The 23216-nt window shown below is 47.9% G+C and overlaps 2 protein-coding genes across 3 annotated transcripts in view; one reads left to right on the top strand and one right to left on the bottom strand.

The window, feature by feature from the left end:
- Window positions 1–22990, top strand: part of UBAP1L (ubiquitin associated protein 1 like) — a 41536-nt gene extending 18546 nt beyond the window's left edge. Inside the window, exons 5-9 of one of the 2 annotated variants that reach the window (XR_006572270.1) lie at window positions 1029–1130; window positions 2511–2656; window positions 3411–3565; window positions 21041–21215; window positions 22560–22990. Coding sequence is in view for 1 of the 2 variants with exons in the window: in XM_044978682.1 (XP_044834617.1) it covers window positions 1029–1130; window positions 2511–2645 (237 nt within the window). In the remaining variant the exon portion in view is untranslated. Of the gene's footprint in view, window positions 1–1028; window positions 1131–2510; window positions 2657–3410; window positions 5185–21040; window positions 21216–22559 lie in introns of those variants that run through there. The other variant, XM_044978682.1, reaches the window with a different exon arrangement.
- Window positions 15039–16400, bottom strand: KBTBD13 (kelch repeat and BTB domain containing 13). Its single transcript, XM_044978683.1, has one exon. The coding sequence runs from the start codon at window positions 16398–16400 to the stop codon at window positions 15039–15041; it is 1362 nt and encodes a 453-aa protein (XP_044834618.1).
- Window positions 22991–23216: the final 226 nt, after the last annotated feature.

Here is a 23216-nt window from a genome sequence, read left to right as displayed (position 1 = left end):
AACACAAACAAACTTTAAAATCTTTTTCCCCACATCAAGCAGAGTTCAGATTTCTGGATTCCCCTCGGGAGGGGGTGTCCCTCTCTTTGTTCATATTTCCCACACCCAGAGAACGGGAAGATCGTAGATGATTATCTTCTCCAGGGAGGTGATGAAAGTCCTGCTGCCTGAGTCACGGAAAACTCATAGGAACAAAACATTAAGCAACGAACTGAATGGAACAAGTTTACGTTGACTCTTTCCCATCTCTTTTTTTAAAATTTGTGATACTCCCTCTACGCCGTATCTAAAAACTGGTGCAAAACCACAGCTGACCTTCATGGAGACTGAAAGACAAACGGTCGAGTTCCCTGAGGTGTGGCTGTAACATGCAGCTTCTGCCAGCTTGTGGGATAATTGTACAATGTGCCAATTACTTATATTCCATGTGTTTCTTGTTACAATCCTCTTCTCCAATCCCAAATTCAATGTGAACAGTCCAGCGTTAGCACCATTGGGCAGCTAAGAATTTAGCCTGATTAAGAAAAACATCCAATTTTGCGCTTTTTAAAAAAAGTAAAGGGCCCAACCCTTAGGTGATATAAATCGGGGTAGCTTACTTGAGCGACCCCGATTTGCACCAGCTGAAGATCTGGCCCACACTGAGGGAATGTTTGCAGAAATAAGCCTCATACAATAGCAGGGCTGAAATCTTGGCCCTACTAAAGTCAGTGGGGCCAGAATTGTATGAAGCAGGGGGCCCAGCCTCTCAACCAGGAAAGGTCCATGACGATGGAACAATTTGTCCTCCCTGTACATCTGGCTCTGGGTAATAAGACCTTCATCCCCTCGAGGAGTTCTGGTGACACCTCAGTCATAAGAACAACCTCCAAGACGGAGCCTCCATATTGCAGGGCTTTGGAGTGGTGGGCAGGCAGACTCCTTCAATCAAAGGTTTCGTATACAGGCAATAGATTTTGATTGCTGCTCACCCTCTCTCCCGGAGGTTATATTAACGCAGTTTCTTTCTTGCTGTCTCTCTGTTGTAGTTTCTCAGTTACCTTAGTGCCTGCGACAGGTTGCTGAAACAGGGCTACGAAGAGGGGCAGGTGGAAGAGGCAATGGAAATGTTCCAGTACTCGGAGAAGAAGGTCAGAAGCAGTTAGGTGCCTTCAGAGCAAAGAGTAATGTTGCTTAGGCCTTGTATTAGAGGTGGGACTGAATCAAACCCCCAGCACGACCTCCAGAACCCTTTTCCTTGTGGGCTACCCCGAGCTGTTGAGGAATCCAGCTCCGCCTCACACAGGGAGTGCAGAATATTGGTGATGGCTCCATTACTGCCCCCACCCCTTGCAGTGGAAGCACTCTGGTCTCCTAGCCCCTGCACTGATGAATTCTATACTGCATGGGCACCAGCCTCCCCAGTGGCCCATCTACCTACTAGTTCCACAGTGAGTTGCCAAGGCCCCTATGCAGGCTTTCCCCTGTGTGCCTTCCTTTCCCCAGATGGCACTGTGACGGTGTGTGTTGGCATTTATGAAGTCACTTTTGGCCAAGGGTGTTGGGAGGTGCCCCAACCATGTGAAAAGCTGGCACGGAAGAGGATAAGCACTACTGAACTTTGGGTCTGGATTGTTTGGCATAATCCCAACTTTCACAACACACAGGATTGCACCTTTCCCTTCTGCTGACTTAGTTGCAGATGAGAGGCTGTGGAAAATACTGAGGCCAGTGAAGGTCTGGTGCAAGAATGAAGGGTATGGGGGAGGGGGGAGAAGCACTAAAAATAAATCCCAGCTCGTGCTCAGTATTTTTTTCTGATTTGATACATCTTTTTCATGTAACTACCGTATTTCATAATATAGACTGAAATTCTTTTATATTATCCGATAATGGTAATATTTCCCCCCAGATTAGTGGTATTTCACCGTACTATTGGCTAGGGGCCACTTTAGAACCAGATTGACACCCTTTGGGAACTGGTGAAGTGAGTGACTGTTTATGATAAAACAGTATTGAAATAAAGAAACAATAGTTGTTACCTGCCATTAAAAACTAGCCCCTCTGTCTGTTCCATCCATGGAGTGTGTCCAGAAAAAGGACATTCTCTGTCTTTTAGGGAGGTGGGACCAGATTTACCACTGGTGCCGGTGGGTGTCACTCCACTAAGTCAGTGGACTGGTGTCCACTTTTATCTGTGGTGACTTTGGCCCAGGGTTTTCAAACTGTTCTGTTCCCAGTTCTGCATGGGCAGCCCCTGCACATATATGGAGCCTCATTGACTTCCCTGGGGCCCTGCCTAAGCATAGGAATTCACCTGTATGGAGCAGCATTCAGAATCAGGGCTTTACCATCCACATTCTGTACCACGGAGTTCAGCATTGTTCTTTAAATGTAATTAATCCTGCTAGATCATATAGCTCGGTTGCATCTTTTCACATACTGCTGCTTCTGCTGAAACCTTACAATAAATTCCCCTTGAATCGATAATGATAAAATAACTTCCTTGTCTGTTCCTTTTTTCCCCCCAGGCAGCTGAATTCCTGCATCTTTTAGTGCAATTTAAGGATATGGGTTTCCAGCAAGCTGAAATCAAAGAGGTTCTTCTGCTTTATGAGAATCATAGAGATAAGGCACTAGAAGAGCTGATGACACGAACACAATGACCAAGTCTCTGGTAACAGTGACATCTTTTCATCTCTAGATTGACCACACCATAGCCCCATAGTTTCATTCTAGATGCAGGCTGTTAATTTAGTGAAAGACATGACTACAGCCCCTCAGAAATAAACCATTAAAGTTGCATCTCATTCTCTCCTCACTTTCTGTGAACGTCTATTACAAGTGGCTTTGTCACTGTACCATGGCAGTGGCTTTATATCAGAAATTTTTCTCTGCACCCCCACTTTCCACATGCACAGCTTGATTATCTCACTGTTTTGGATAAAATGGAATTGGATCCAAGCCCCCATGTGGCTTAAATTCTGCAAAAACCGGGACATGGCTTACAAGGCTTTGCAAAACATGGCCTCCTCAGTCACTCTGGGATCGCATACAGTGTAGTCTCCGTTTTTTCTATAGTACAGTACCAGCAAATATAGCCAGATGTGAACTTTACAAAACACAAACCAACAGATGAGGTTGGTTTTTTTAATGAAAGCAGAACATTTCCCCAGAAAATTAGTTCCTGTTTTCTTGAGATGAGTCCACCTTGACTTGGTCCTATCTGAAGTGTGTAACCAAATTCTAGATTTCAGCCAAATAACATTGGCTTCCCATTTAAAAGGAGAAAGGTAAAATGAATATAATATTTAACTGAGTGTAAGAGAAGAAAACAGGCTTCTGTTGTAATTTTGTTGGTAACTAATATATCATGTTTATCCAGTAAGGTGAAAAATGGCTTATGCAAGTCTTATGCCCTGCATGTACAGGAATTTCCATGAAATTTGGAAGAGAACTGAAGGAATGATTCTGCTCTGTGACCAACTGAAGAAAGTGTGGAGAAGCAGCACAGTTCCAGAAGGTGGGAAGCAGTGGCTCAAATAATCAAGTTTTGCACAGTCTTCAAGATCTGGAAAATTTGGATGTAGGTTTTTTTCTGGTGTAACTGACATACAAAGAATGTAACTGATCCAAATCACCTTCTTGGGTGTCTCTCTGCCCTTTGCAACGTTACAAGGAGAATGTTGTCACATAAATTAACTCAAGCATTTGATTTTCCTTTGAATTAGTCATAGATGTAATTGCTTGTGAGTAAGGGATATTTTTTTTTTTTCTTAAATGTGTCTTTTCCTATGAAAATGCCAACTGGCACAACTTAGCAGGGACAGTCCTTAATTAGTTGCAAAATATTTACCATTTTCCATTGTGTCCTTCCAAGCGGTTTCATAGTCCAATCTATTTCAGCTGAGTTAAACAATCTGTCCTTACATTTCTCCCCCATGTTCCCATTTATAGCTTTAAATATTGTTGTTTGGGAAATGTCCCTCTGTTACTGCTTGATATCCAACCATCCTCCTTAGGTGTCACAGCAGGGCTGGAACACTGGCTCTTGAAAGAGAGGATGATCTCATGGTTAAGGCACTAGACTTTGACAAGGGGACCTGAGTTCAGTTCCCAGGTCTGCTACAGGCTTCCTGTGGGACCTGGTACAATCTCTTAATTGCAGTTAAACTTTTCCTGTTCTTTGTCTGTTTTAAATAGAATGTAGACTCTCTGGGGCAAAGACTCTCTCTTGTTATGGCATGCCATGGACCGGGTACACTTCTCAGGAAGTCTTGATTATCTCATCTATGGCTGTGTCACAGATCCTAATGAGCGCCCCTGCCTGGCCACACGCTAGGATTGCTGTCAGGTGAATCTAAGTCTTTGTCCTCTGGCTCCCCGGAGCCTGACCAGAGCCCATCCACTGCCCCAATCTCGAGGTCCCTAGGCACACTCTCAAGGCACAGACCTTCTATCTGGCACCCCCTGCAAGGGTTGGAACCTGCTGACCGCCCACCTAGCCCCTCTGAGCACAGCACTGGCCCTCCAGACTCCCAGTACTTAAACACGCGCCTCTTCCAAAGTCCACCCAAAAGGTGCAAAGCTTCTAGGTTACAGGTTAACTTTCTCAGGGGCTCACAGTAGTGGTGATGCAGTCAACACACACACGTTGCCCGGTCGAACATGGTTACGCTCTTAACAGATCAAGCACAGGAGAGTACAGATCATACAAACCCTCCTAAGCACAGTGTCCCTCATGGGCTTAACCTTCCCTTGGGGTCTTTCGGAATCATCTGTCTTCCAGCAGGCAGGCAATCTCCTTCACGCTCATGCCTACCTTGCCCCTGCAGCGGACTCCCTCTCTGTCATCTGGGGCAAAATGGCTCTCTCCCCTGGTGGTCTCCTGTGAGTCCCTTTAGACTCCCACTAGGGTCACCTGCTTTTTTTGTTCTCCTGGTAACTTTCCATTACTTCCAAACCCTACTCCCTTCAGACAACCGGAGGAAGAGTCTTGTCTCAGCTACAGGAAACAAACCCATTGTCCCTAGGTGTTCTGTTTTGAATAGACGATTGCAGCTCACTCAGCATTGTCTCTGGCCAGCAGAAACATGACACAATCCTGCTCATTCATGATGGAGCCAGGGCCGGTGCAACCATTTAGGTGACCTAGGCGGTCGCCTAGGGCACTGGGATTTGGGGGGCGCCATTTTCTTCAGCAGCGACCGGATCTTCGGCCGCCCCAGTCGCCGCCGGCATTTAGGCGGAGGGAGCTGCGGCAGGGGAGCACGGGGAGGGCCGCCTGCAGCAAGTAGGGAGGGGTGGCATGCAGGGGAACTCCCCTCCCCAGCTCACTCCTGCCCCGCCTCCTCCCCAAGCACGCTGTGGCCGCTTCACTTCTCCCGCCTCCCAGGTTTGTGGCGCCTAAGCTGATTGGCGCCACAAGCCTGGGAGGCAGGAGAAGTGAAGCAGCCACAGCGTGCTCAGGGAGGAGGCAGGGCAGGGGTGAGCTGCTTCACTTTTCCCGCCTCCCAGGCTTGCGGCGCCAATCAGCTTAGGAGGCGGAAGCCTGGGAGGCGGAAGAAGTGAAGCAGTGACGGCGTGCTCGGGGTGCTCGTGTGCGGAGCAGGGGTGAGCTGGGCGGGGGGGGCACCTCAAGGCGGGGGGGGGAGCTGCTGTGGGGGGGGGGGGCGCCTCAGGGCAGGGGTGCGGGGGGGAAAGGCGCAAGGTGGAAGTTTCGCCTAGGGTGCAAAACATGCTTGCACCGGCCCTGGGTGGAGCCATATACAAGTAGGCTTCCCATGACCCATTAATGTCATAAAATCATCCATCATTCAGAAGTGGTACAGACAGAACCCCCAGTTCATCACAGACTAGAAGGGAATCGCTTTGATCCCTAGGTTTTTTATCCTTCCCCTGTGTCTGTATATAACTGAAGAGAGCAATATGTCTGTCCCACTGGAGAGATGCTCAAGCTACCTATGTATGTTGTAAATACAAAGCACTGAAACAAACAGAGACAATCCTGAAACCTTTACTCACCTGAGTAGTCCCAGTGAGATCAAAGCGACCACTCCAGTGAGTAACTCTAAATCTGCATATTAACATTTGGTCTCCCAATCAGAACCCATGCTTTAAAAAAAATTAGTTTGCCCGGTAAGTTAGTTCTCTGTGTGACAGGAATTCTGCATCCGTATCTGTCACATACGTACTTCTCCTTTCCTCACTTCCTTGAAGAAATTTTTCACTTTAGTTACATGAACATTTATTTTTGAACACAGTCCTTATAAGGCAAGTCCATTCTACAGACAAATTTTTTCATCCCATTTATTGTTGCCAAGATGATGTCACTTTAGAAAAAAAAAGTCTTGCAAAATGTTAACATCTGATTAAAGAAAGAGTTTAAAATCTAACTTTGTCTTCAGAGAAATACACATAATTAAGATGTAAAGGAATAGATAACAGTTGTGTGTTCCACTCCAGTGACTACAAAACATTCTGACTGCAGTATCTTTAGGCTAGGAAATAAAATGTGCAGCTGGTGTTGTGCCCACTTATGGTAGAAGAGGTGACTGTGCCTAATGGTCTGTGGTAGAAAGTTTGTGTCGAGATATTTTTTTTGGCCTTGTATAGCTGATTTCCCCCCACCTGTTCTTATTTGAACAATTCTCCTTTCAGCCCTACACAGCTGGCAGTTCTATAGACAAGTGGCTTATAGAGGCAATGGGCAGCTGACTCAGCAGTTTTACTTTGTTGTGTGTTACTTTCACTTTAGCTTTGTGGACAGGTTGATTTAATCAATGTATTCTTGCCTGGCACGCTGAATCCCAACACATTTTTCTCCTCTAAATGGTACAACTCTAGGACACTTTGTATTTTAGTCGTGTGTATTTCAGGACATCTAAAAGCTGTGGACAAAAGCAAACGAAGGGAAGAAAAGGTGTTCAAAGGGGATAGAGGTTGTCGTGCTTGGCCTCTTAGAGGCTATACTTATAAGGAATGGAAAAAGCCTGCTGTATTAAACCATCCTGGATGAGTTACATAAGCCTGTAATAGTTATTTTAACTACTCTACAAAGGGGGTTACGCTGATTATTCAGGTTAAGGTGATTTTAAAACATAATGCACTATATGTGCTGGTGTTAGTTTAGGAGACAACAGTGTTAAGTGTTAACTGACTTCAGCTAAGATAGGACATCACTTTGCCTTCGCTGAGTTTATACTAGCCAGTTTGCAAGTAATAGTGGCAAGTTTCCAGTTGTAACAATTTAGTTCTCTACTGGAGTTTTAAATGCAAACGGATGTACAGCCTGCTTTTCGGTTGTTACATTTTTGTCAAATAATGCGTGCAGTTATAAAAAGGTTAATGAAGCAAAATGTCTGGAGGAGCACTCTGCTTTCTACCTTCGTCATATATGGTCTCATATCAAAAAGGCTTTCTACTGATCTTTAGCATCCTTGTACTAAGTAATATCTCAGTTCAAAATAAAAAGCAAAAATATAAAAATCAAAACTGTTTATGATTTGAATGGAAAGCAACTGAACCAATGAGGGGAAGGATGATGAGAATCCAAAGATTAAAATCATGTATACAACGTGTTTACTAAATTGAATGTCCTCTGCAAATTCATAAGTAGATATGAATATTTTAGGCACAGATACTTTACTCCCTCTCTGGAGAAAGGTTGACTCATTTCCAGAGCAACCAGCTATTTTCAGGACACCTGAGAAAGACATGCAGGGACTGACAAATTAAAAATGCCTTGACCTGAGCCTAAAGGCCTGCTGGTTGCATACTTTCTACTACTTAAAATGAAGTGGCCATTTAAGCATTAGCAGGCAGTGGAATGTGTTACAAATTGTTATGAGCCATAAAATCAATCTCTCTGTTGAGTTCCTGGCATTTAGTGTTTAGCAGAGCTATGAATTAAAGTTGCCTTTGGAAGGATAGCTATAAAGCCCCTGAAATCCAACCAGTAGATAGCAATCAAACCAGCACACAAAAGGGGCGACGACACTGAAGGCTACATCAATGAGGCCAATGGACAACTCTCTGACACCACCTTCCATAAAGAACTTGTATCTCTGTTGAAGTCCTTGGCATAGCTGGCCCTGCTGCTTAGCAGATGTCTCAAAGAAAAGGGAATAATCAGCTAGTGCAGTTTTGGGCATTATGGGGCTGATTGCCAAAGGCCAGCAGCTCAATGAACCCTGGCACTTCAGCGCCTGGGCTGTCATCGCGCAACCAGTTGGGGGTGTGTGTGTGCACCAGTAGCCGTGCACCAGGAACGCCAGAGAGCACCAACGGGGCTTTGAGCTCTGCAGGGACCTCTTGGCGCTGTTGGAATGCAACTAGGGCCGGTGTTTCAGAAGGGCTGAGTAGCCAAAATCCAATCGCAGTGATGTGCTGTTCATTTTAAAATAGCCTGATCATGGTGCTGAGATGTGGGAAACTTTTTGGGAGAGCTTTAAATCTGCCTGATTCAGGCTCTGTTATGCAAACAGGAAGTGCTTATTTTCTTCTGTTTAAGAGGCTGTCAAAATTTAGGACCAGGTCAGTGGGTAGCCACTGAGCTCTTATTTATGCCCTTTTCTGTATCTGCAGAAAGGGAATGTATTGGGCACTGCTTGGACTAATAGGTTCGTTCCGGGATCTCAAAATAAGACGATGTCAAGCAAGCTAATGCTCCCTAAGCCTTGCGGGGTTCACACTAGGCAGCCTCTGTGCTTCTCTAAGGCAGCAGTCAAACTTCCCCCAAGTCTCCGTCAAGGGCAGTAACTGTGACAGTACCTCCCATAAGGCTTAGAATGTGTTTTAGGCTACATACGCCGTGTAACACATCTCCGTAAAGGTTATGATCTACCGAATGTATTCATCCTATTTGTGTGCATGGTTCATTTTTGTATTTGAAGTGATGAATGTTATGAATGTTGGCTGTGTACTGGCTTGGTATCTAAATAACCTTAGCAGAGCATTTGGTCAGTTCCTGGGGAAAGGAATGTTGAAGTTAAGGACCTAATCAAGGAACACTTAAAGGACAATGGATCTTGGAAGGCTCCAATCCACGTAAGAAGTCTACTTGAGGACGTTCAAGGCAGCATGTAAACAATGGATGCTACCTGTAAAAACTGTGAGTCATGCATGGACATGTGACTTGCTCAGGTGACTCCTAAACTCCATCTCAGAGCTGGACTTTGCATAGGAGTGAGGAGGGAGTCTCCACCCGTAAGAGAAAGTCTATTTAAACCTCTAGGTGACCCCTCCATTTTGTCTTCAGCTGGCTAGAGAGACAGAGCATCTCTACCCCCCAGGATACTTGGAAGAAACTGGAACGAAGGATAGAGACTGCAAGGGGTGTGAGTGATTGCTGGACCCAGGCTAAAAGGAGATTAGTCTTTGAAAGGGAGCATTCTGGAACTGGTGAGGATCTTATCTGTTTTCAGTTTGATTAGACATAGATTTGCGCATTTTATTTTATTTTGCTTGGTGACTTACTTTGTTCTGTCTGTTACTACTTGGAACCACCTAAATCCTACTTTCTTTATTTAATAAAATCACTTTTTACTTATTAACTAACTCAGAGTCTGTATTAATACCTGGGGGAGCAAACAACTGTGCATATCTCTCTATCAGTGTTCTAGAGGGCGAACAATTTATGAGTTTACTCTGCATAAGCTTTATCCAGGGTAAAATGGATTTATTTGGGTTTAGACCCCATTGGGAGTTGGGCATCTGAGTGTTAAAGACAGGAACACTTCTGTGAGCTGCTTTCAGGTAAACCTGCAGCTTTGGGGCAAGTAATTCCGACCCTGGGTCTGTGTTGGAGCAGCCGGGAGTGTCTGGCTCAGCAAGACAGGGTGCTGGGGTCCCGAGCTGGCAGGGAAAGCAGGGGTAGAAGTAGTCTTGGCACATCAAGTGGCAGCTCCCAGGAGGGTTTCTGTGATCCAGCCCGTCACAGTAGCATCGTGGCTGGAGGATGGAACTGGGAGTTAGAAGATGTCGGTATTGTTTTCCTGACTCAACAATGCTGAGCATCAATGAACTTTTTTTGGCCTCAGTTTCCCCATCTGTAAAAAGGGGATCATGGTACTTACCCAGCTTTGTGCATTATTTTTAAATCATTGACTGAAAACCATGGTGTGAATCCAAATAATTACTTCATATACAATGTACCATATGTGGCTGGTGGCCCCATACAACTGCCCAATCCCTGTCTCTGCCCTGTACAGATCTCAAGCCTGTGAGTCACTGTCTCTGGAATTTTGGAACTGAATGGGACTCTTTTCGGTTTGACTGTTTCTCTTCAGTTCCTACCTGTACTTTATCAACTCCTGTCCTCTCTTTACTAGGATATAGAGTATCTCCTTTAAAAAATCCTCCGCAAGGGATGTGTCTGTCCGAACTGTGTGCTCCTCTGCACCTGTCGGCTTCCCTCCCCAGCCCTTAGTTTACAAACTCTTCTACGACCTTCTTAATTTTACATGCCAGCAATCTGGTTCCATTTTGGTTTAGGTGGCATCCATCCTTCCTGTATAGGCTCCCCCTTTCCCCAAAGGTTCCCCAATTCCTAATAAACTTAAATCCCTCCTCCAAACACTACTGTCTCATCCACACATTGAGACCCTGCAGTTCTGCTTGTTTAACTACATGTGGAAGTGGATGCATTTCAGAGAATGCTACCATGGAGGTCCTGGACTTTAATCTGTTACCTTGCAGCCTAAATTTGGCCTCCAGGACCTCTCTCCTGGCATTGGCACAGAATGTACATGGATATGGGCAGTAGGTAAACATGCATCTCTTCTGGTTGTAATTCAGGTTCTGTCAGCCACATGTCTCTGTGTCTTTGATCCTGAACTTGCACATCTTGTTTCATCCAGGGAAGCATCAGTATTTCCATGCCAGGGAAAAGGGCCAGCAGTTTAGCTAGTCTCTGCTGGCCTCTCTTCAGACAGATGGACTCATCTCCTCCATGCTGTTCTCTCTGGCCCAATAGCCAAAGCATTGCTGAACTGCAAGAGCAAAGCCTGTAATGACTTGTGGTGAGAGATAATGAATCTGTTGATGCGTGGGAGACACCTTGGTAGGGTTCAAGAGCGAACGCTTTCATTATGGAGCGGAAGTAAAAGCTGCTGAAATTGCCACGCTTACGAATGGAAAGCCTGTCCAGTGAGCTGTGCCTGGCCGTGTGGGAATACACCGCTCCAGCACTGGGAAAGGGGATAGACTTCTATTGTGATGGATAGCAAATAATGAGCAATGATGAGCTAGGCAGGAGAAAACAAGGCAGGAAACAAAGACATCTGGGCCTGGGACTTCACAAGCAGCAAGACACCTGTCAGGAAAGCAGCTTCTCGCCTACACTACGGGGATCGCCCATTGCTCCTTATAGCAGTATCCCCCCATTTTAGCTCCATTTGCAGGCTGGCAATACCCAACTGTATCCAATTCTGTGTGGCTAACAACTCTTCTCTGATTTGAAGCATAGTCACAACAGTAGCTACTGAATTGCTGAAGTGGCTACCTTGTAGAGAAAAGGCTGCCTACGAGAGCGATGTCGGCTTTGGACTGGAAAATCGAAAAATGGGGAAAAAACACACACTTGCTCCATAATGTCAGAAGAGGCAGCGGGGCCATTTATAACTCACAGTGTTACACAGGTGCAGCGAAAGAAGAATTGGGCCCAATGAGCCTGATCCTTCTCTGCAATACTGGGGTAAGACCGGAGTAACGCCTTTCAAGTCAGTGGAATCCCCCCAGGGTAAGTACTTGTGTCCACCACAGGCCAGTGTGCAATACAAGGCCGGTTTAATTATAACAAAAGTAGCACCCAGATGCCCTGACCACTGTAAAGGTGCTGCAGGGCTAGATTCTCAGCTGGTGTAAATCAGCATAGCACCATTGACGACAAAGGAGCTATGCCAGCTTACATCAGCTGAGGACTGGAGCCATCATTCCTATTCTGGTCCAGTAGCGTGGGCCAAACACAGCTCTCAGTTCCGTCCGTATAACCCCATTGGTTTGTCGTGAGGGTGGAATGAGGAGCTGTATTTTGCGCCCTGTGCGTCACACTAACACACCTGTTACTGTGAAGTTGTATGAGCCAATCCAGGATTTCTACCGAGACACACAGCTCTTGACTTGCCTGTATTTCCACTGCAGAATCTGCTGTCACTGTGAAACTGATCCACCCCAAGACACAGCTCCCAATATAACCTCGGGCCACGTCACAGAAGCCTGGGAGCCTGTCCCCCTGTATCATGTTCTTACTGAGCTTGTGACTGCTGGAGGACTGAGCTGAGAGCAGGCAGCTCTTGTAATGCTCACTTACTGGAAACGGTGGAGGAGGAGGACAACTGGAAATGAGATCCTGCCCGCCTGGACGAGACGACTGTCATACAAGGGTGTGCCGGGGGTTAGTCCTTTGGGCCAGAGATCTGGTTTGAAAACCTGGCGTAAGTCACAAACGAGAGTGGCCATATGTTCTCATTCCAGCTGGGACAAGGGTTTTCAATTAACCTTTCGTAGTCCACCTTGCTTATAGCCAACACAAAGAGTCCATCTGCTAAATTCACCGGACAGAAAGAGGGTTGATGATTAACTCCTAGCGAGGTATCCGCCTCAGAACTGGCAACTCAAATACCCCACAGCTCATGCATGTTTGGATCTGGCATTCTGGTTTAGCCCATTATAAAGAGGGGGCCACTTGCAAAGTGTGGACTGGGACCTGGGTCCAGATTCTGAGCACTCCCAAGTCCGGGGATACTCAGTTTTGAGAGATTTGGTTCAGGCTCCTCGGTTGTAAGAACAATATTCTCTATCTGCCCATAGGGACGGGTCCCTTCGTGACCAGTCTCCCTGACAAGGAGGGGCTGGATGTGGCCTCCTCAAGAGCTGATAAACCTTGCCCCCAAAGTGGCTGGAGGGGTCACCGCGGCACTTCCAGTCTCCTCTGCTGCTCCAGGGGATGACAGGCTGGCTTAGGAGTCTGCCCTGTGTCCCTAGCCATCCTGTGAACAAGAGCAGGGAGCGTTAACGAGCAGGATGTAAAGTACTGTGGGATGAGAAGGAAATATTTAACCCAACACCCACAAGTATGTTCCATGTGTCCCACATTCCCAGGGCTGCAGACTGGGCCAGATTCATCCTTACTGTAACTCACCTAAGTCACTCCATGCATCTGAAGAAGTGGGGGGTTTTACCCAGGAAAGCTCATGCCCAAATAAATCTGTGTCTTTAAGGTGCCACCGGACTCCTTGTTGTTTTTGTGGATACAGACTAACATGGCTACCCCTCTGACACTAAGTCAGTGGTGTTACACCAGGGAGATATTTGACCCACAGTTTTAATATCTCTCCCAGCAACACCATTCCGAGAGGTGTCACGTGATCAGCCAGTCAGCATTGACTGATGCTGCGTTGTCATTCCCAGAGGTAAACCTTTCCTGGGGGCTCTTTCTGGGGACGATGCTGTTAAGCATATGAAGGGCAGACTAATATGAGTGAGGAAGGCCCTAAGTGATAAAGAGAAATGCTATAGAACAGTTCCAGCTCCACATCTGGTACGAAAATCATGAGGTTGGGGTTTGGATCTCGATGATTCCAGTGCAAGACTCACCCTACATATGTTCTTACCAGAGATGCACCAAAACAGGAGCTTGAATCTGACCCCCTTTGCAAGCTGCAGAATTGGAATCCTCCAGACCCAATCCCCGACCCCCAGGTTCTGATTCAGAATCCACGCTGGAAATGCTACGAGATCAGCTGGTCTTGTGAGATTTCTACCACTTTGAGCCATAGTCCTACACTAACGGCTCATAAGATTTAGGGGATGTCAGATCGAAAGCCAAGCTTTAGTGCTCAGACTCTGCCCAGCCAACTCTCAACCTAAATGTGGCAGAAACCACCTGCTGTCAGCCCACTTCTAACAGTTACTGGATTGTCTCACTTGGAATCCTATTGGAATCAATTCAGAACAGCATAATGTTTCTTTTCTTCATCCTCCTGGTATAATTTCCCCACCCCCTCTACATACACTGTCCTTCACAGAGATGTGATGGACTTTCTGGTGGGAGGGATAGCTCAGCTCAGTGGTTTGAACATTGACCTGCTAAACTCAGGGTTGTGAATTCAATCCTTGAGGGGGCCATTTGGGGATTGGTCCTGCTTTGAGCAGGGGATTGGACGAGATGACCTCCTGAGGTCCCTTCCAACCCTAAGAATCTATGATTTCAGTCTATGCTATCACTTCAAATTGGAAACAGGTCAATGGATATATTCCCTTGATATCTCAAGAGCAATGCAGGGAATACACTCCTAAGTACATGTTTGGCAGCTGGAAAAGCATTTCCCAGGCAGTATAAAACCCTGACTTATATACAGCATTCCAAGTTATTTCATTTAATTTCCATGAAACAACGATCCTTTTTTAACACGTGCCTACATTTAAAAAAACCAAACTTCCCTTTAATTCTACAAAATAATTGATCTTTTCCCATCAGTACATAGAATAAATGGTTTTATAAACATTTGATGAATTCGGTCAGTATGAACTATACCTAGCTCCATGTTTCTCAATGTGCTTTACAGAGGAGGGCAATATCATTATTCCCATTTAAAGATGGCGAGACTGAGGCACACGGAGGGGAAGTGACTTTTCCAAGATTACCCAGAAGCTGTGAACCAACCCAGGTCACCCGAGTGTCAGTCTTAGGCCACACTGTCTGTTTTGCGTTTCTGAAATGTCTTTCATCTGGAGCTCTCAAAGGACTCTACAAACTCTTAGAACAACCTCGGGTTAAATATAGAGTGAGCATTACAGAGTGCTCAATCCTTTGTAACCACGAGCAGAGGGCAATCAGCAGAACTGTGGCTCCTCACACTGGCTCCTGCTACTTGGAAGGGAAAACCTAGGAGGAGCTAGCAGGTCGGGACCTGAGTGATACTGCAACCTCCTGTTATACAGGGAATTCTACTGAGCAGCTGGAGGCTGGGAAGGAAAAGGAGAAAGCTGAGGATCTATTTTTAAATAGCTTTCAGTGGCTCTTGTATCCTAGAGTGCCCCCTTGTGGCAGGGACTGACTAAGTGGCAATGCTGTGGTCTCTCTTTGGGAACCTGAGAAGGAAGGTCTGTAGGGACCCGCTCCTTGGGAATCCAGCCTTCTCCTTTTTGAACCTCCATGTAGTCTCTTCTATGGAGTAGAGGAGGGTCAGCATCCTGTTGACTGTATACACTGTATCCCCTCTGATCACGGCAGTGAAGAGAGCTCCTTTGCTGTTCACGTATTGCCCTGGTAAAGCTGTCCACTGTAGGCTGGTGAGGTTGAAGCAGTCTATCGCACACCGCAGGAAGTCGTCTGAGGGCCCATTCCGTATGGTGTAGAGATTATCTCTGTGGGCCACCATGCAATGTCCGTAGCTCTGAGGCCTCTTTAAGGCTGAGATGGGAAGCCATTCATCTTTCTGGATCTCATACTCATAAATGATAGTGGTGTCTAGTGGCTTCCACAAGCAGACAAATATCCGTCCCATGGTCTGGGCGCAGGGCGCACCTGCTGTTGGCTGGGGCAGATCGGCGACAAAAGTCCAGGTGTTGGAGGACACGTTGTATTTCTCCACAGACTTTAGCAAGGTCTTCTCAAATTCTCCTCCTATGGCGTAAAGATAACCTTCATGACCTGTCAGTGTGAGGTCATACCGGAGCTGCTGAGGGCTGGGAAACTCGCTCCAGCTGTTAGCATCTACGTCGTAGCAAAAACTGGTGTCCACGATTTGTTTGCTCGCTCCGCGGACTCCGCCCACTATGTAGATTTTATTATCCAGCGTTGCCATGCCGGCTAGGAATGTACTGGCTGTCAGTGGCAAGCAGGAGAGCGTCTTCCACGTGTTGTCGTCCTCATCCAGGTAGCAGATGGTTCTCGAAAGGTCCTGTAGAAACTCAAAGGTTGGTGTATGGGCTCCCACTGCGACAAATGTGCTGGGCAGAAGGGAGTCCACGTAATCCAGCAGGTCAGCAGAAAGGCAGTCTAAGTACTCCTCTAAATCAGAATAGCCATCTCTAATGTACAGGGCAGCACTGTGGAAAAGGTCCTGTAGGCCAAACATGGCAGCAGCTTGATAAAGGACAATGCAGTTATCGGAATTGATGGAATTAATCAGATACTTGGTCATCATCTTCACCTGAAGAAAAGCTGCGCATTCGACCGCCTTGAGATTCTCCTCGCAGGTCAGCACAGGTTTCTCCCCTGCCAGGACCCGGAGCATGAGGAGAAACCCCATGGCACTCAAGTCTCGGATCTGGATTTCATCTTGCATGCTCTCCTTCATGCCAGACTGGAAGAGCGCACGGAAATACTCACTGTGTTCCACCAGCAGAGCCTTGTCTGTGATGAAAAATTCCTCCTCCACTTTGATATGCACTCTTCCCCTCAGGAACGTCTGCATGGTCTGATCCTGAGTCAGCCTTCTGATGCCAGGGACCTGAACAAGGGAAGCAGGCGGTGGTGCTGTCTCAATGCAAGGACACAATGGAACCCAAAGCCTTTCTCAGTGTGTCGGACGCTTCCCAAGCAGAGCCCTGTTCCTATCTCTTCTGTGGTTGTTTGCTAGCTTTTTGAGCCTCCCCAGCAGCTAAGACGCTGCTAACTTGTAATATAAATACCTCCAGCTAAAGATAGCTGTGGCCCATGTGATTGGAGCTGCCAGCAATGAAAGCCATAAGCAGAGCCTGTCATTGGCATCCATGGAGTTCTCTTACCAGCTGATACCGGAAGCATTGCTTCGAATGAAACACAGAGAAGCCAGTCCAGGGACCGGCAGCATTTAGCTGCCTATCGGTGGGGGGAAGGGAGGTCATCAGATAAAGGTGGAACTTAACCGTACTGGATGGGTCCGATTCATCCCAGCTGTAACCTGTGAAATCCCCTCAGGGGATGACATGAAGTGGTCTCCCAAGGCAGAAGGTTACCTAGGGAAGATGGTGGTGAAGGTTTCCAAAAGTGACTAGTGATTTTTTGGTGTCTCAATTTTTGTGTGTCCCACCTGAGGCCACAACGAGCCCTGGTTTTAGGAGGCTGGCTGCGTAGTGCCAGGCCCCTTACGGCATCCCAGAATCAGAAGTCACTTCTGAAAATCTTGCCTGGAGTCTTTACCGGGTTTCCCTAAAGGCCCACAGATGCTACGGAACTAGAATACTTATATAGCAAGATACTTGTCATGCTCACACTTTGGACTTTGCTGTGAGGATCTCGAAGTGCTTTACAGAAGGCCAGATTCTGCTCTTGGGAGTGCAGTTGGTCAGCGTTTTTACTCCAGAATTAAACCAGTGTATCAGGTAGCAGAATTGGGGTTCACACATTGAACGTTCCTCTTTGGGGGAGCAAGGTGCTCTACCAGGTAAACCGAGGCACACAGGCGTTAAGTGTTTGACCCGCAGTCTTAGGAGAGGCTCCCAAACTGTGGTCCAAAGAGCAACTGCTGGTGATCCTTGGAGAGCTGGCTAGTCACATGGTACCGGCTCCTCCTCCTAAATTCTAGATGTTAAAATGCCTTAAAAGAAGCTAAAAATACATTCAATAATTCCTTAATGTGACCTTTTTCAGGTCAGCGATTGTTGCAGTTGCCACAAGCATGTTATGTGACTGTAGACTGGCGGGGAGGTGATCCGCACAATTGTGAATGGATGAGGAGGTGCCCCTGAGAAAATCTCTCTATTAAGATGTGGTCCACAGAAGGACAATGTCTGAGAAGCCCAGTTCTGGGAATTCCAAAGGCGGCTCTCTACTGGGTGCATACAGACTCTGACGCGATCTCCCTGGGGGGAGAGCCGGACTCCAGTGCAGAAATGGCCATAGAGATTCTAATCCTGACGTTCATTCATTGCCTTTCATCCCACAGCTGTGGCTTTTTGTATTGCTGGAAACAGCATGCTTTTTCCCCCCTCATAAAAGTAAGTTTTATGGCTCCAATGAGATAACTACTTCCGTAAATCTTTGAGTCTTTAAGCCCGAATTGTGGGACTGTGCGTCTGCCAGCACCACAGGCCACACACACCAAGGGCATTTGACAAGCAGTAGGGACGGTTTATTACAGGTTTTTATTTTACTTTTGCACGTTGGGAGAGACGATGCAAAATCAGTGTGGGGTCTGCGAGGTGAACGGTCGGCCTTGGGGTTTGAAAGTTCCACGGAGGTGGGCTCCATCGGTGAAAAAACACAGCATTCATTTTTGCTATTACAGTAGCTCTTGGATTGACAGCTGGACTGCATCCACTGGACAACCTCAGTGCCTCCTTCAAGGAATAGTCCAGCTAGCTGCTTCGTTCAGGGGCTTGGACAGATACAGGAGGAGGATTTCACAGCTGTGTGCCTGGCCATGGTTGCAGGGATCATTGCAAAGCTTCCTGGGGCCGTTTCTATTTTTGTCTCCCAGGAGTATCAAGGAGGTGGAATTAGCAATCGAATTTGTCCCTAATTCAAGTGATTTACATTTTGGAGTGGGAGCTTTGAAATCAATGGAGGTTAACCTTAAATGACTGCCCCACTTATTAGTGGTTTTATCCACATCTATGCTGATCGCAATATAGCAAAGCAGAAGCTAAAACAAACCCCAATTTGCCAGCTCAGTGAGTGAACGAGCTAAGAAGAAGGTAGAGGTTTGAATCCCAGCTTTGCCCTGGTACTGCTGGGGATTGGGTGCTCCTAACACCTCTGCAACACTGCTTTCCAGTCTGCCAGGGTAACTCCTCCCGCTCCTCTGTTGCCACTTGACCTACTGGGCTCTGCTGCCTTCCATTCAGCGCCAGCCTATGTGGAACAGGGTTGATCCAGGCTCACAATTCGGGAGAGGGGATTTGGAGCAGCACACAAACTCTGCGGTTGGACAGCGTGTGTCCAAGTGGCTTCTCAAGCTAGCACAGACTAAGGAAGGAAGCGGGAGCCCAGTGTATTAATCTCCCATTCAGAGGTACTGGGATGCATTGGGAAGCACTGCTCTACAGCTCCCCCAACAGGCCAGTTAGGAACAGCACTAGCTGAGCTGTTCCCGCTTTAGCAGAGCAGCTGGTCCACCTTCCTGGCAGAGGGTGGAGGTTGCCTGCTGCTTTCATGGCCTTTAGTTTCCCCCCTCCCTTTCTTGGTGAGTGTCTGCCTGCAGTGGGGCAGGGGGATGCAGACCCCGGGGAATAGCCAGAGGTCAAGCACGTGAGCTTGAAACGGCCTCGTGCTGCGTGCAGGGGAGAGAGACAAAAATAGGATTTGGGAAAAGAACAACGTTGTGAGGGTCGCACGGTGGAGAGAGACGAGGAAAATCACCACGTGCAGGTAGAGCCCCTGGGATCATTGCTCTGCTGAGCCCTTCGGAGCCATTCCTGACCCCGACCCGCTGGCTCGGTTGTACTTTGCTAAGCTGCCGTATGGTTTTACTAACCTCCACACCGCCAAACACTCACTCTGCTTTTCCCTTCAGTTTTGTTCTTCAGCCTTTGTCCTGAACAACATCCCCTTGTTGTCAGCACCGGGCCTTGCTCAGTCAGGTACACTTAGGCGTCTGCCTCTGTCACAGAGTCCCCGGGCAATGCTTAGGAACTGCTCCCCACAAAGCCAGTCAGGACTCTGGGGAGCCTCCTCTCCCTTGGAGCTGACCGTCTTCAGGGCAAGAAGCTCACACGGCTTCACCTTCCTGGGTCTGACCTTTGGAGCATTCAGCATCCTCTGCCCTTCCGTGCGCTTCCCACAGCGAGTCCGCCCAGGCGGGGTCCTGGGGAAGCCAGAGGGTCCTGCACCCCCACTTTGCAGTCAGACATGACTCTTAGCCAGCAAAACAGAGGTTTATTAGATGACAGGAACACGGTCTAAAACAGAGCTTGTAGGTACAGAGAATGGGACCCCTCAGCCGGGTCCATTCTGGGGTCCAGCGAGCCAGACAACCCCGTCTGCCCTCACTTCCCGTCCCCAGCCAGCTCCAAACTGAAAACCCCCTTCAGCCCCTCCTTTCTGGCCTTTGTCTCTTTCCCGGGCCAGGAGGTCACCTGATCTCTTTGTTCACCTTTAGCTATCCCCTTGCAGGGGGGAAGGGCCCCATCCATTTGTTGCCAGGAGACAGAGTGTCAGCCATTTGTGCACACTGGAGACTTAAGAAATGCATAGGGGAAACTGAGGCACCCACACAGTATTCAGAGGAAACATTAAGAACAATCCCACTTCATCACAGCCTCCAGAAAGGAAGATGGTTTATTTGCAGTCCCCGGGTTCACCTGAGTTCAAGCTGGCTCTGAGTCTTCTTTGGCTGCAAAGCTGGCAAGGTCTGTGCAGCTCCACGGGTGGCATTTTATGCAAGTTATTTAATGGAATAATTTACATATGTGCAAAGAATTTGCATGGAGCCATATGTTTCTGTTTCTGGTCAACATACTCTGCGTCAAGGAGTGGTGGTGGTAGGGCATGTAACTGCACCGAACTTGGCAGGTGGGGGTCACCTGGGTGCTGGAGTGTGTCTGGGGTGTCTGAAGGATAGTGAAGCTGCTGGAGTGGAATGGCTGCTCGGGTAGATGGGGGAAGGGTGTGTCTGGTGCTAGCTGGGGGGCTGGTCACTAGGGGGCCGGTCGCTGCGGTGTCCTTGGGCTGGGACGTGTTGAGCCCCTCGTTATCACTGTGCAGAGAACAGACGCTCCGTTTTGCGAAGGATTTTGAGACAGGGCTTTGTTCTGAAGCAGAACAAAAACGGAACCCGGCTAAATTTTCTGTGAAACAAAATTCCCCCAAACTTGTGTTCTGATGGCGCGAAACGTTTAATTTTGTTTGTCTTCTGTTTTGTCTTGTCATTTACAATAGGCTGCCAGAAGCCGGGATGGGAAGACGGGATGGATCTCCCCTAGATTGCCCCGTTCCACACGCACCCCTGAAGCTCTGGGGCCGGCTGCTGTCAGAGAGGGGACACTGGGCTAGACGGACTGTTGGTTTGTCCCAGCAGGGAAGCTCTTATGTCCTTATGCAGAATGCAAAGCAGAAATATTTGAAGTGAAAAAGTCATTTTGAAATATTCTGACACTGACGGAACTTTTTTTTCCTGTTTTTTTTCTTCCAAAGTGAAATTCCAGCAAAATCGACCCGGCTTCACAAAGCGTTTGGATTTCAGTGGCACTGGAATGTGGCTCCATCTAAGTTACTCTGACCAGATGTACTTGTCACCTTTGCCTGCACCTCCTGCTTTTGCTGCTACTACTGCCTGCTGGGATCCCCACCAGGAGCTAGGAGAGGAGAGGTAGAAAGGCTGCCTCTGCAACATGTGCCGCTGAACCCCTGATAGCTGGGAGGAGCAAACGCGACCTGACCCCATTCCCACAGGGCACATCAGGAGCCAGCTGTGGGGTGAGAATGTATGACAGGGCCGCCAGATGTGTGGGTGTCACGCTTGGTAGCTTTGTAGCTGCTGCTTGCACCTCAAATCTGCTGGGGATAAGGAAGCAGCTTATATGCAAGATGCCAGAGGGAAAAGGCAGTTGTTAGAGCAGGGGACAGGGACTCAGGTTTGGTTCCGGGCTCGACCGCTGTTTCACCACATGGATTTGAGCAAATCGCTCACCTCATTGCTCTGTGCCTCAGTTTCCCCATTGGTGAAATGCAGATGGCAATAGTTAATAGTAAAATGCGTTGAGATCCCCTGGGTTGAAAGTTGCTGGGCAGGTGCAACTTATTGTGAGTTATTGGTTTGTCGGCAAAGCTTTATATCATTGCTGTCCAGTGCCTCCCTTTCCCTGTGTCTCTTGGTCTCCAAGATCGGTTACTGACCACTCTGTTCAAAGTGAGAACACTCAGGTCACTGTTGATCAGATGGCTCATTCCTTAACCATTGTCATGACCATACAACACCCTGGCACATCTAGTGTGCTATTAGACGGAGGCCATTTGAAAACCATGCTTCATGGTTAGCACAGGGATACTGCCCCTCCCGCATGAGAAAATATCTGTATCCAAGAAGCTCTCAGTGAGTGGGCAGTCCGCAATGGTTGTGTCTATAGGCCACCTGAGGGGATGGGCCTGAATTGCTGGGGGGCGGGAGTGTCTGCCTACCAATCACAGTCATGACCTAAGCCAGTACCTTTAACGAGCACTGAAAAATTCCCTCTAATGGGATAAAGAGGGATGAGCAGCCTCATTCCCCTGCACCCTCTCCCAATGCCCCCTCGAAGACACAGCCCCTCCTTCAGGTGGGAAAGGGGCCTGGAGAACGTGATTGTCAAACTCCTGGATGGGAGCCAGCGGTTAATCTCCTGCCATGAGACAGCTTGCTGCAGGTGCAGCCCCAGACCCCTGGGGGATCAGCGGCATCTGTAAAGATGTAAAACCCGGATGTTCTATTTTCTGGTCCCCGAAACATGGGGCAGAGGAGTGGGTAGGAAAACCAACTCTGCCCCACTCAGCGCACGTGATCTGGCCATTCCTGGAGGCTGTGCAGAACCCTGCATGTGCAGTTGGGTGCCTCTGAGGAACATGGTATTAGTTTCTTATGCTCAGAACCCACTGGGTCCTTGCCAGAGGAGAGCTGGTGCATTAAAAATAACAGCTGTTTTCTTTTCTCCTCAAACAGCTTCTCTGTCTTGTTCAGGTTGCCATGGAAAAAGGCATAACAGGGACCCATCAGACTGGTTAACAGCTGGAAAAGGGGCAGCTGCCAGAAGCTTCCTGTTACACTGCTAAAATCATGGTTATAAAAAAGTCTCAAACTGAAACAGACCAGAGGAAAGGTGGCGTGTCCCCCCGCACCCGGAGCAGTGTACAAAACAGGGAAGAGGCTTCGGGATGAACACTTCCAATGGTCTATAGCGTTTTACTCCGGAATATAATGCTGCCACATGGAGAAATACTAGAGGAGCTGTCTGATCTGATGAGAGAGAGACAGAACGGGAAGTTAGGACTCCTGGGTTCTAACCCCAGTTCTGCTACTGTTGCCTTGGGTGAGCCGCTTAAACTCCTGAGTCTCCTTAATTTGCATAAAAGACAAGTGGCAGAGACGGCCCCCAGGTAATAACCCCAGAGTAGGGACCATCCCCAGCTGATGCAAAGCTGACACGAGGATTCTCTGCCACTCCCCTGCACAGCCTCCATCGCACAGGCATGCTGGGATGGGGGCAGGTATGTGTCAGAGATGGCCGGGGGTGTATCTGTCGTGCTCTGCACTCCAGCTATGCTGAGCTATAGGAAGCTGCGATGAGTTAAAGCAGATCCCAGGGTTGCTCTGACTTACCCTGGAGTCCAGACAGGC

Source organism: Mauremys mutica, chromosome 11 (genome assembly GCF_020497125.1).
Source record: "Mauremys mutica isolate MM-2020 ecotype Southern chromosome 11, ASM2049712v1, whole genome shotgun sequence".
Taxonomy (NCBI): Eukaryota; Metazoa; Chordata; order Testudines; family Geoemydidae; genus Mauremys; species Mauremys mutica.
This window is presented reverse-complemented; position numbering and strand designations above follow the sequence as displayed.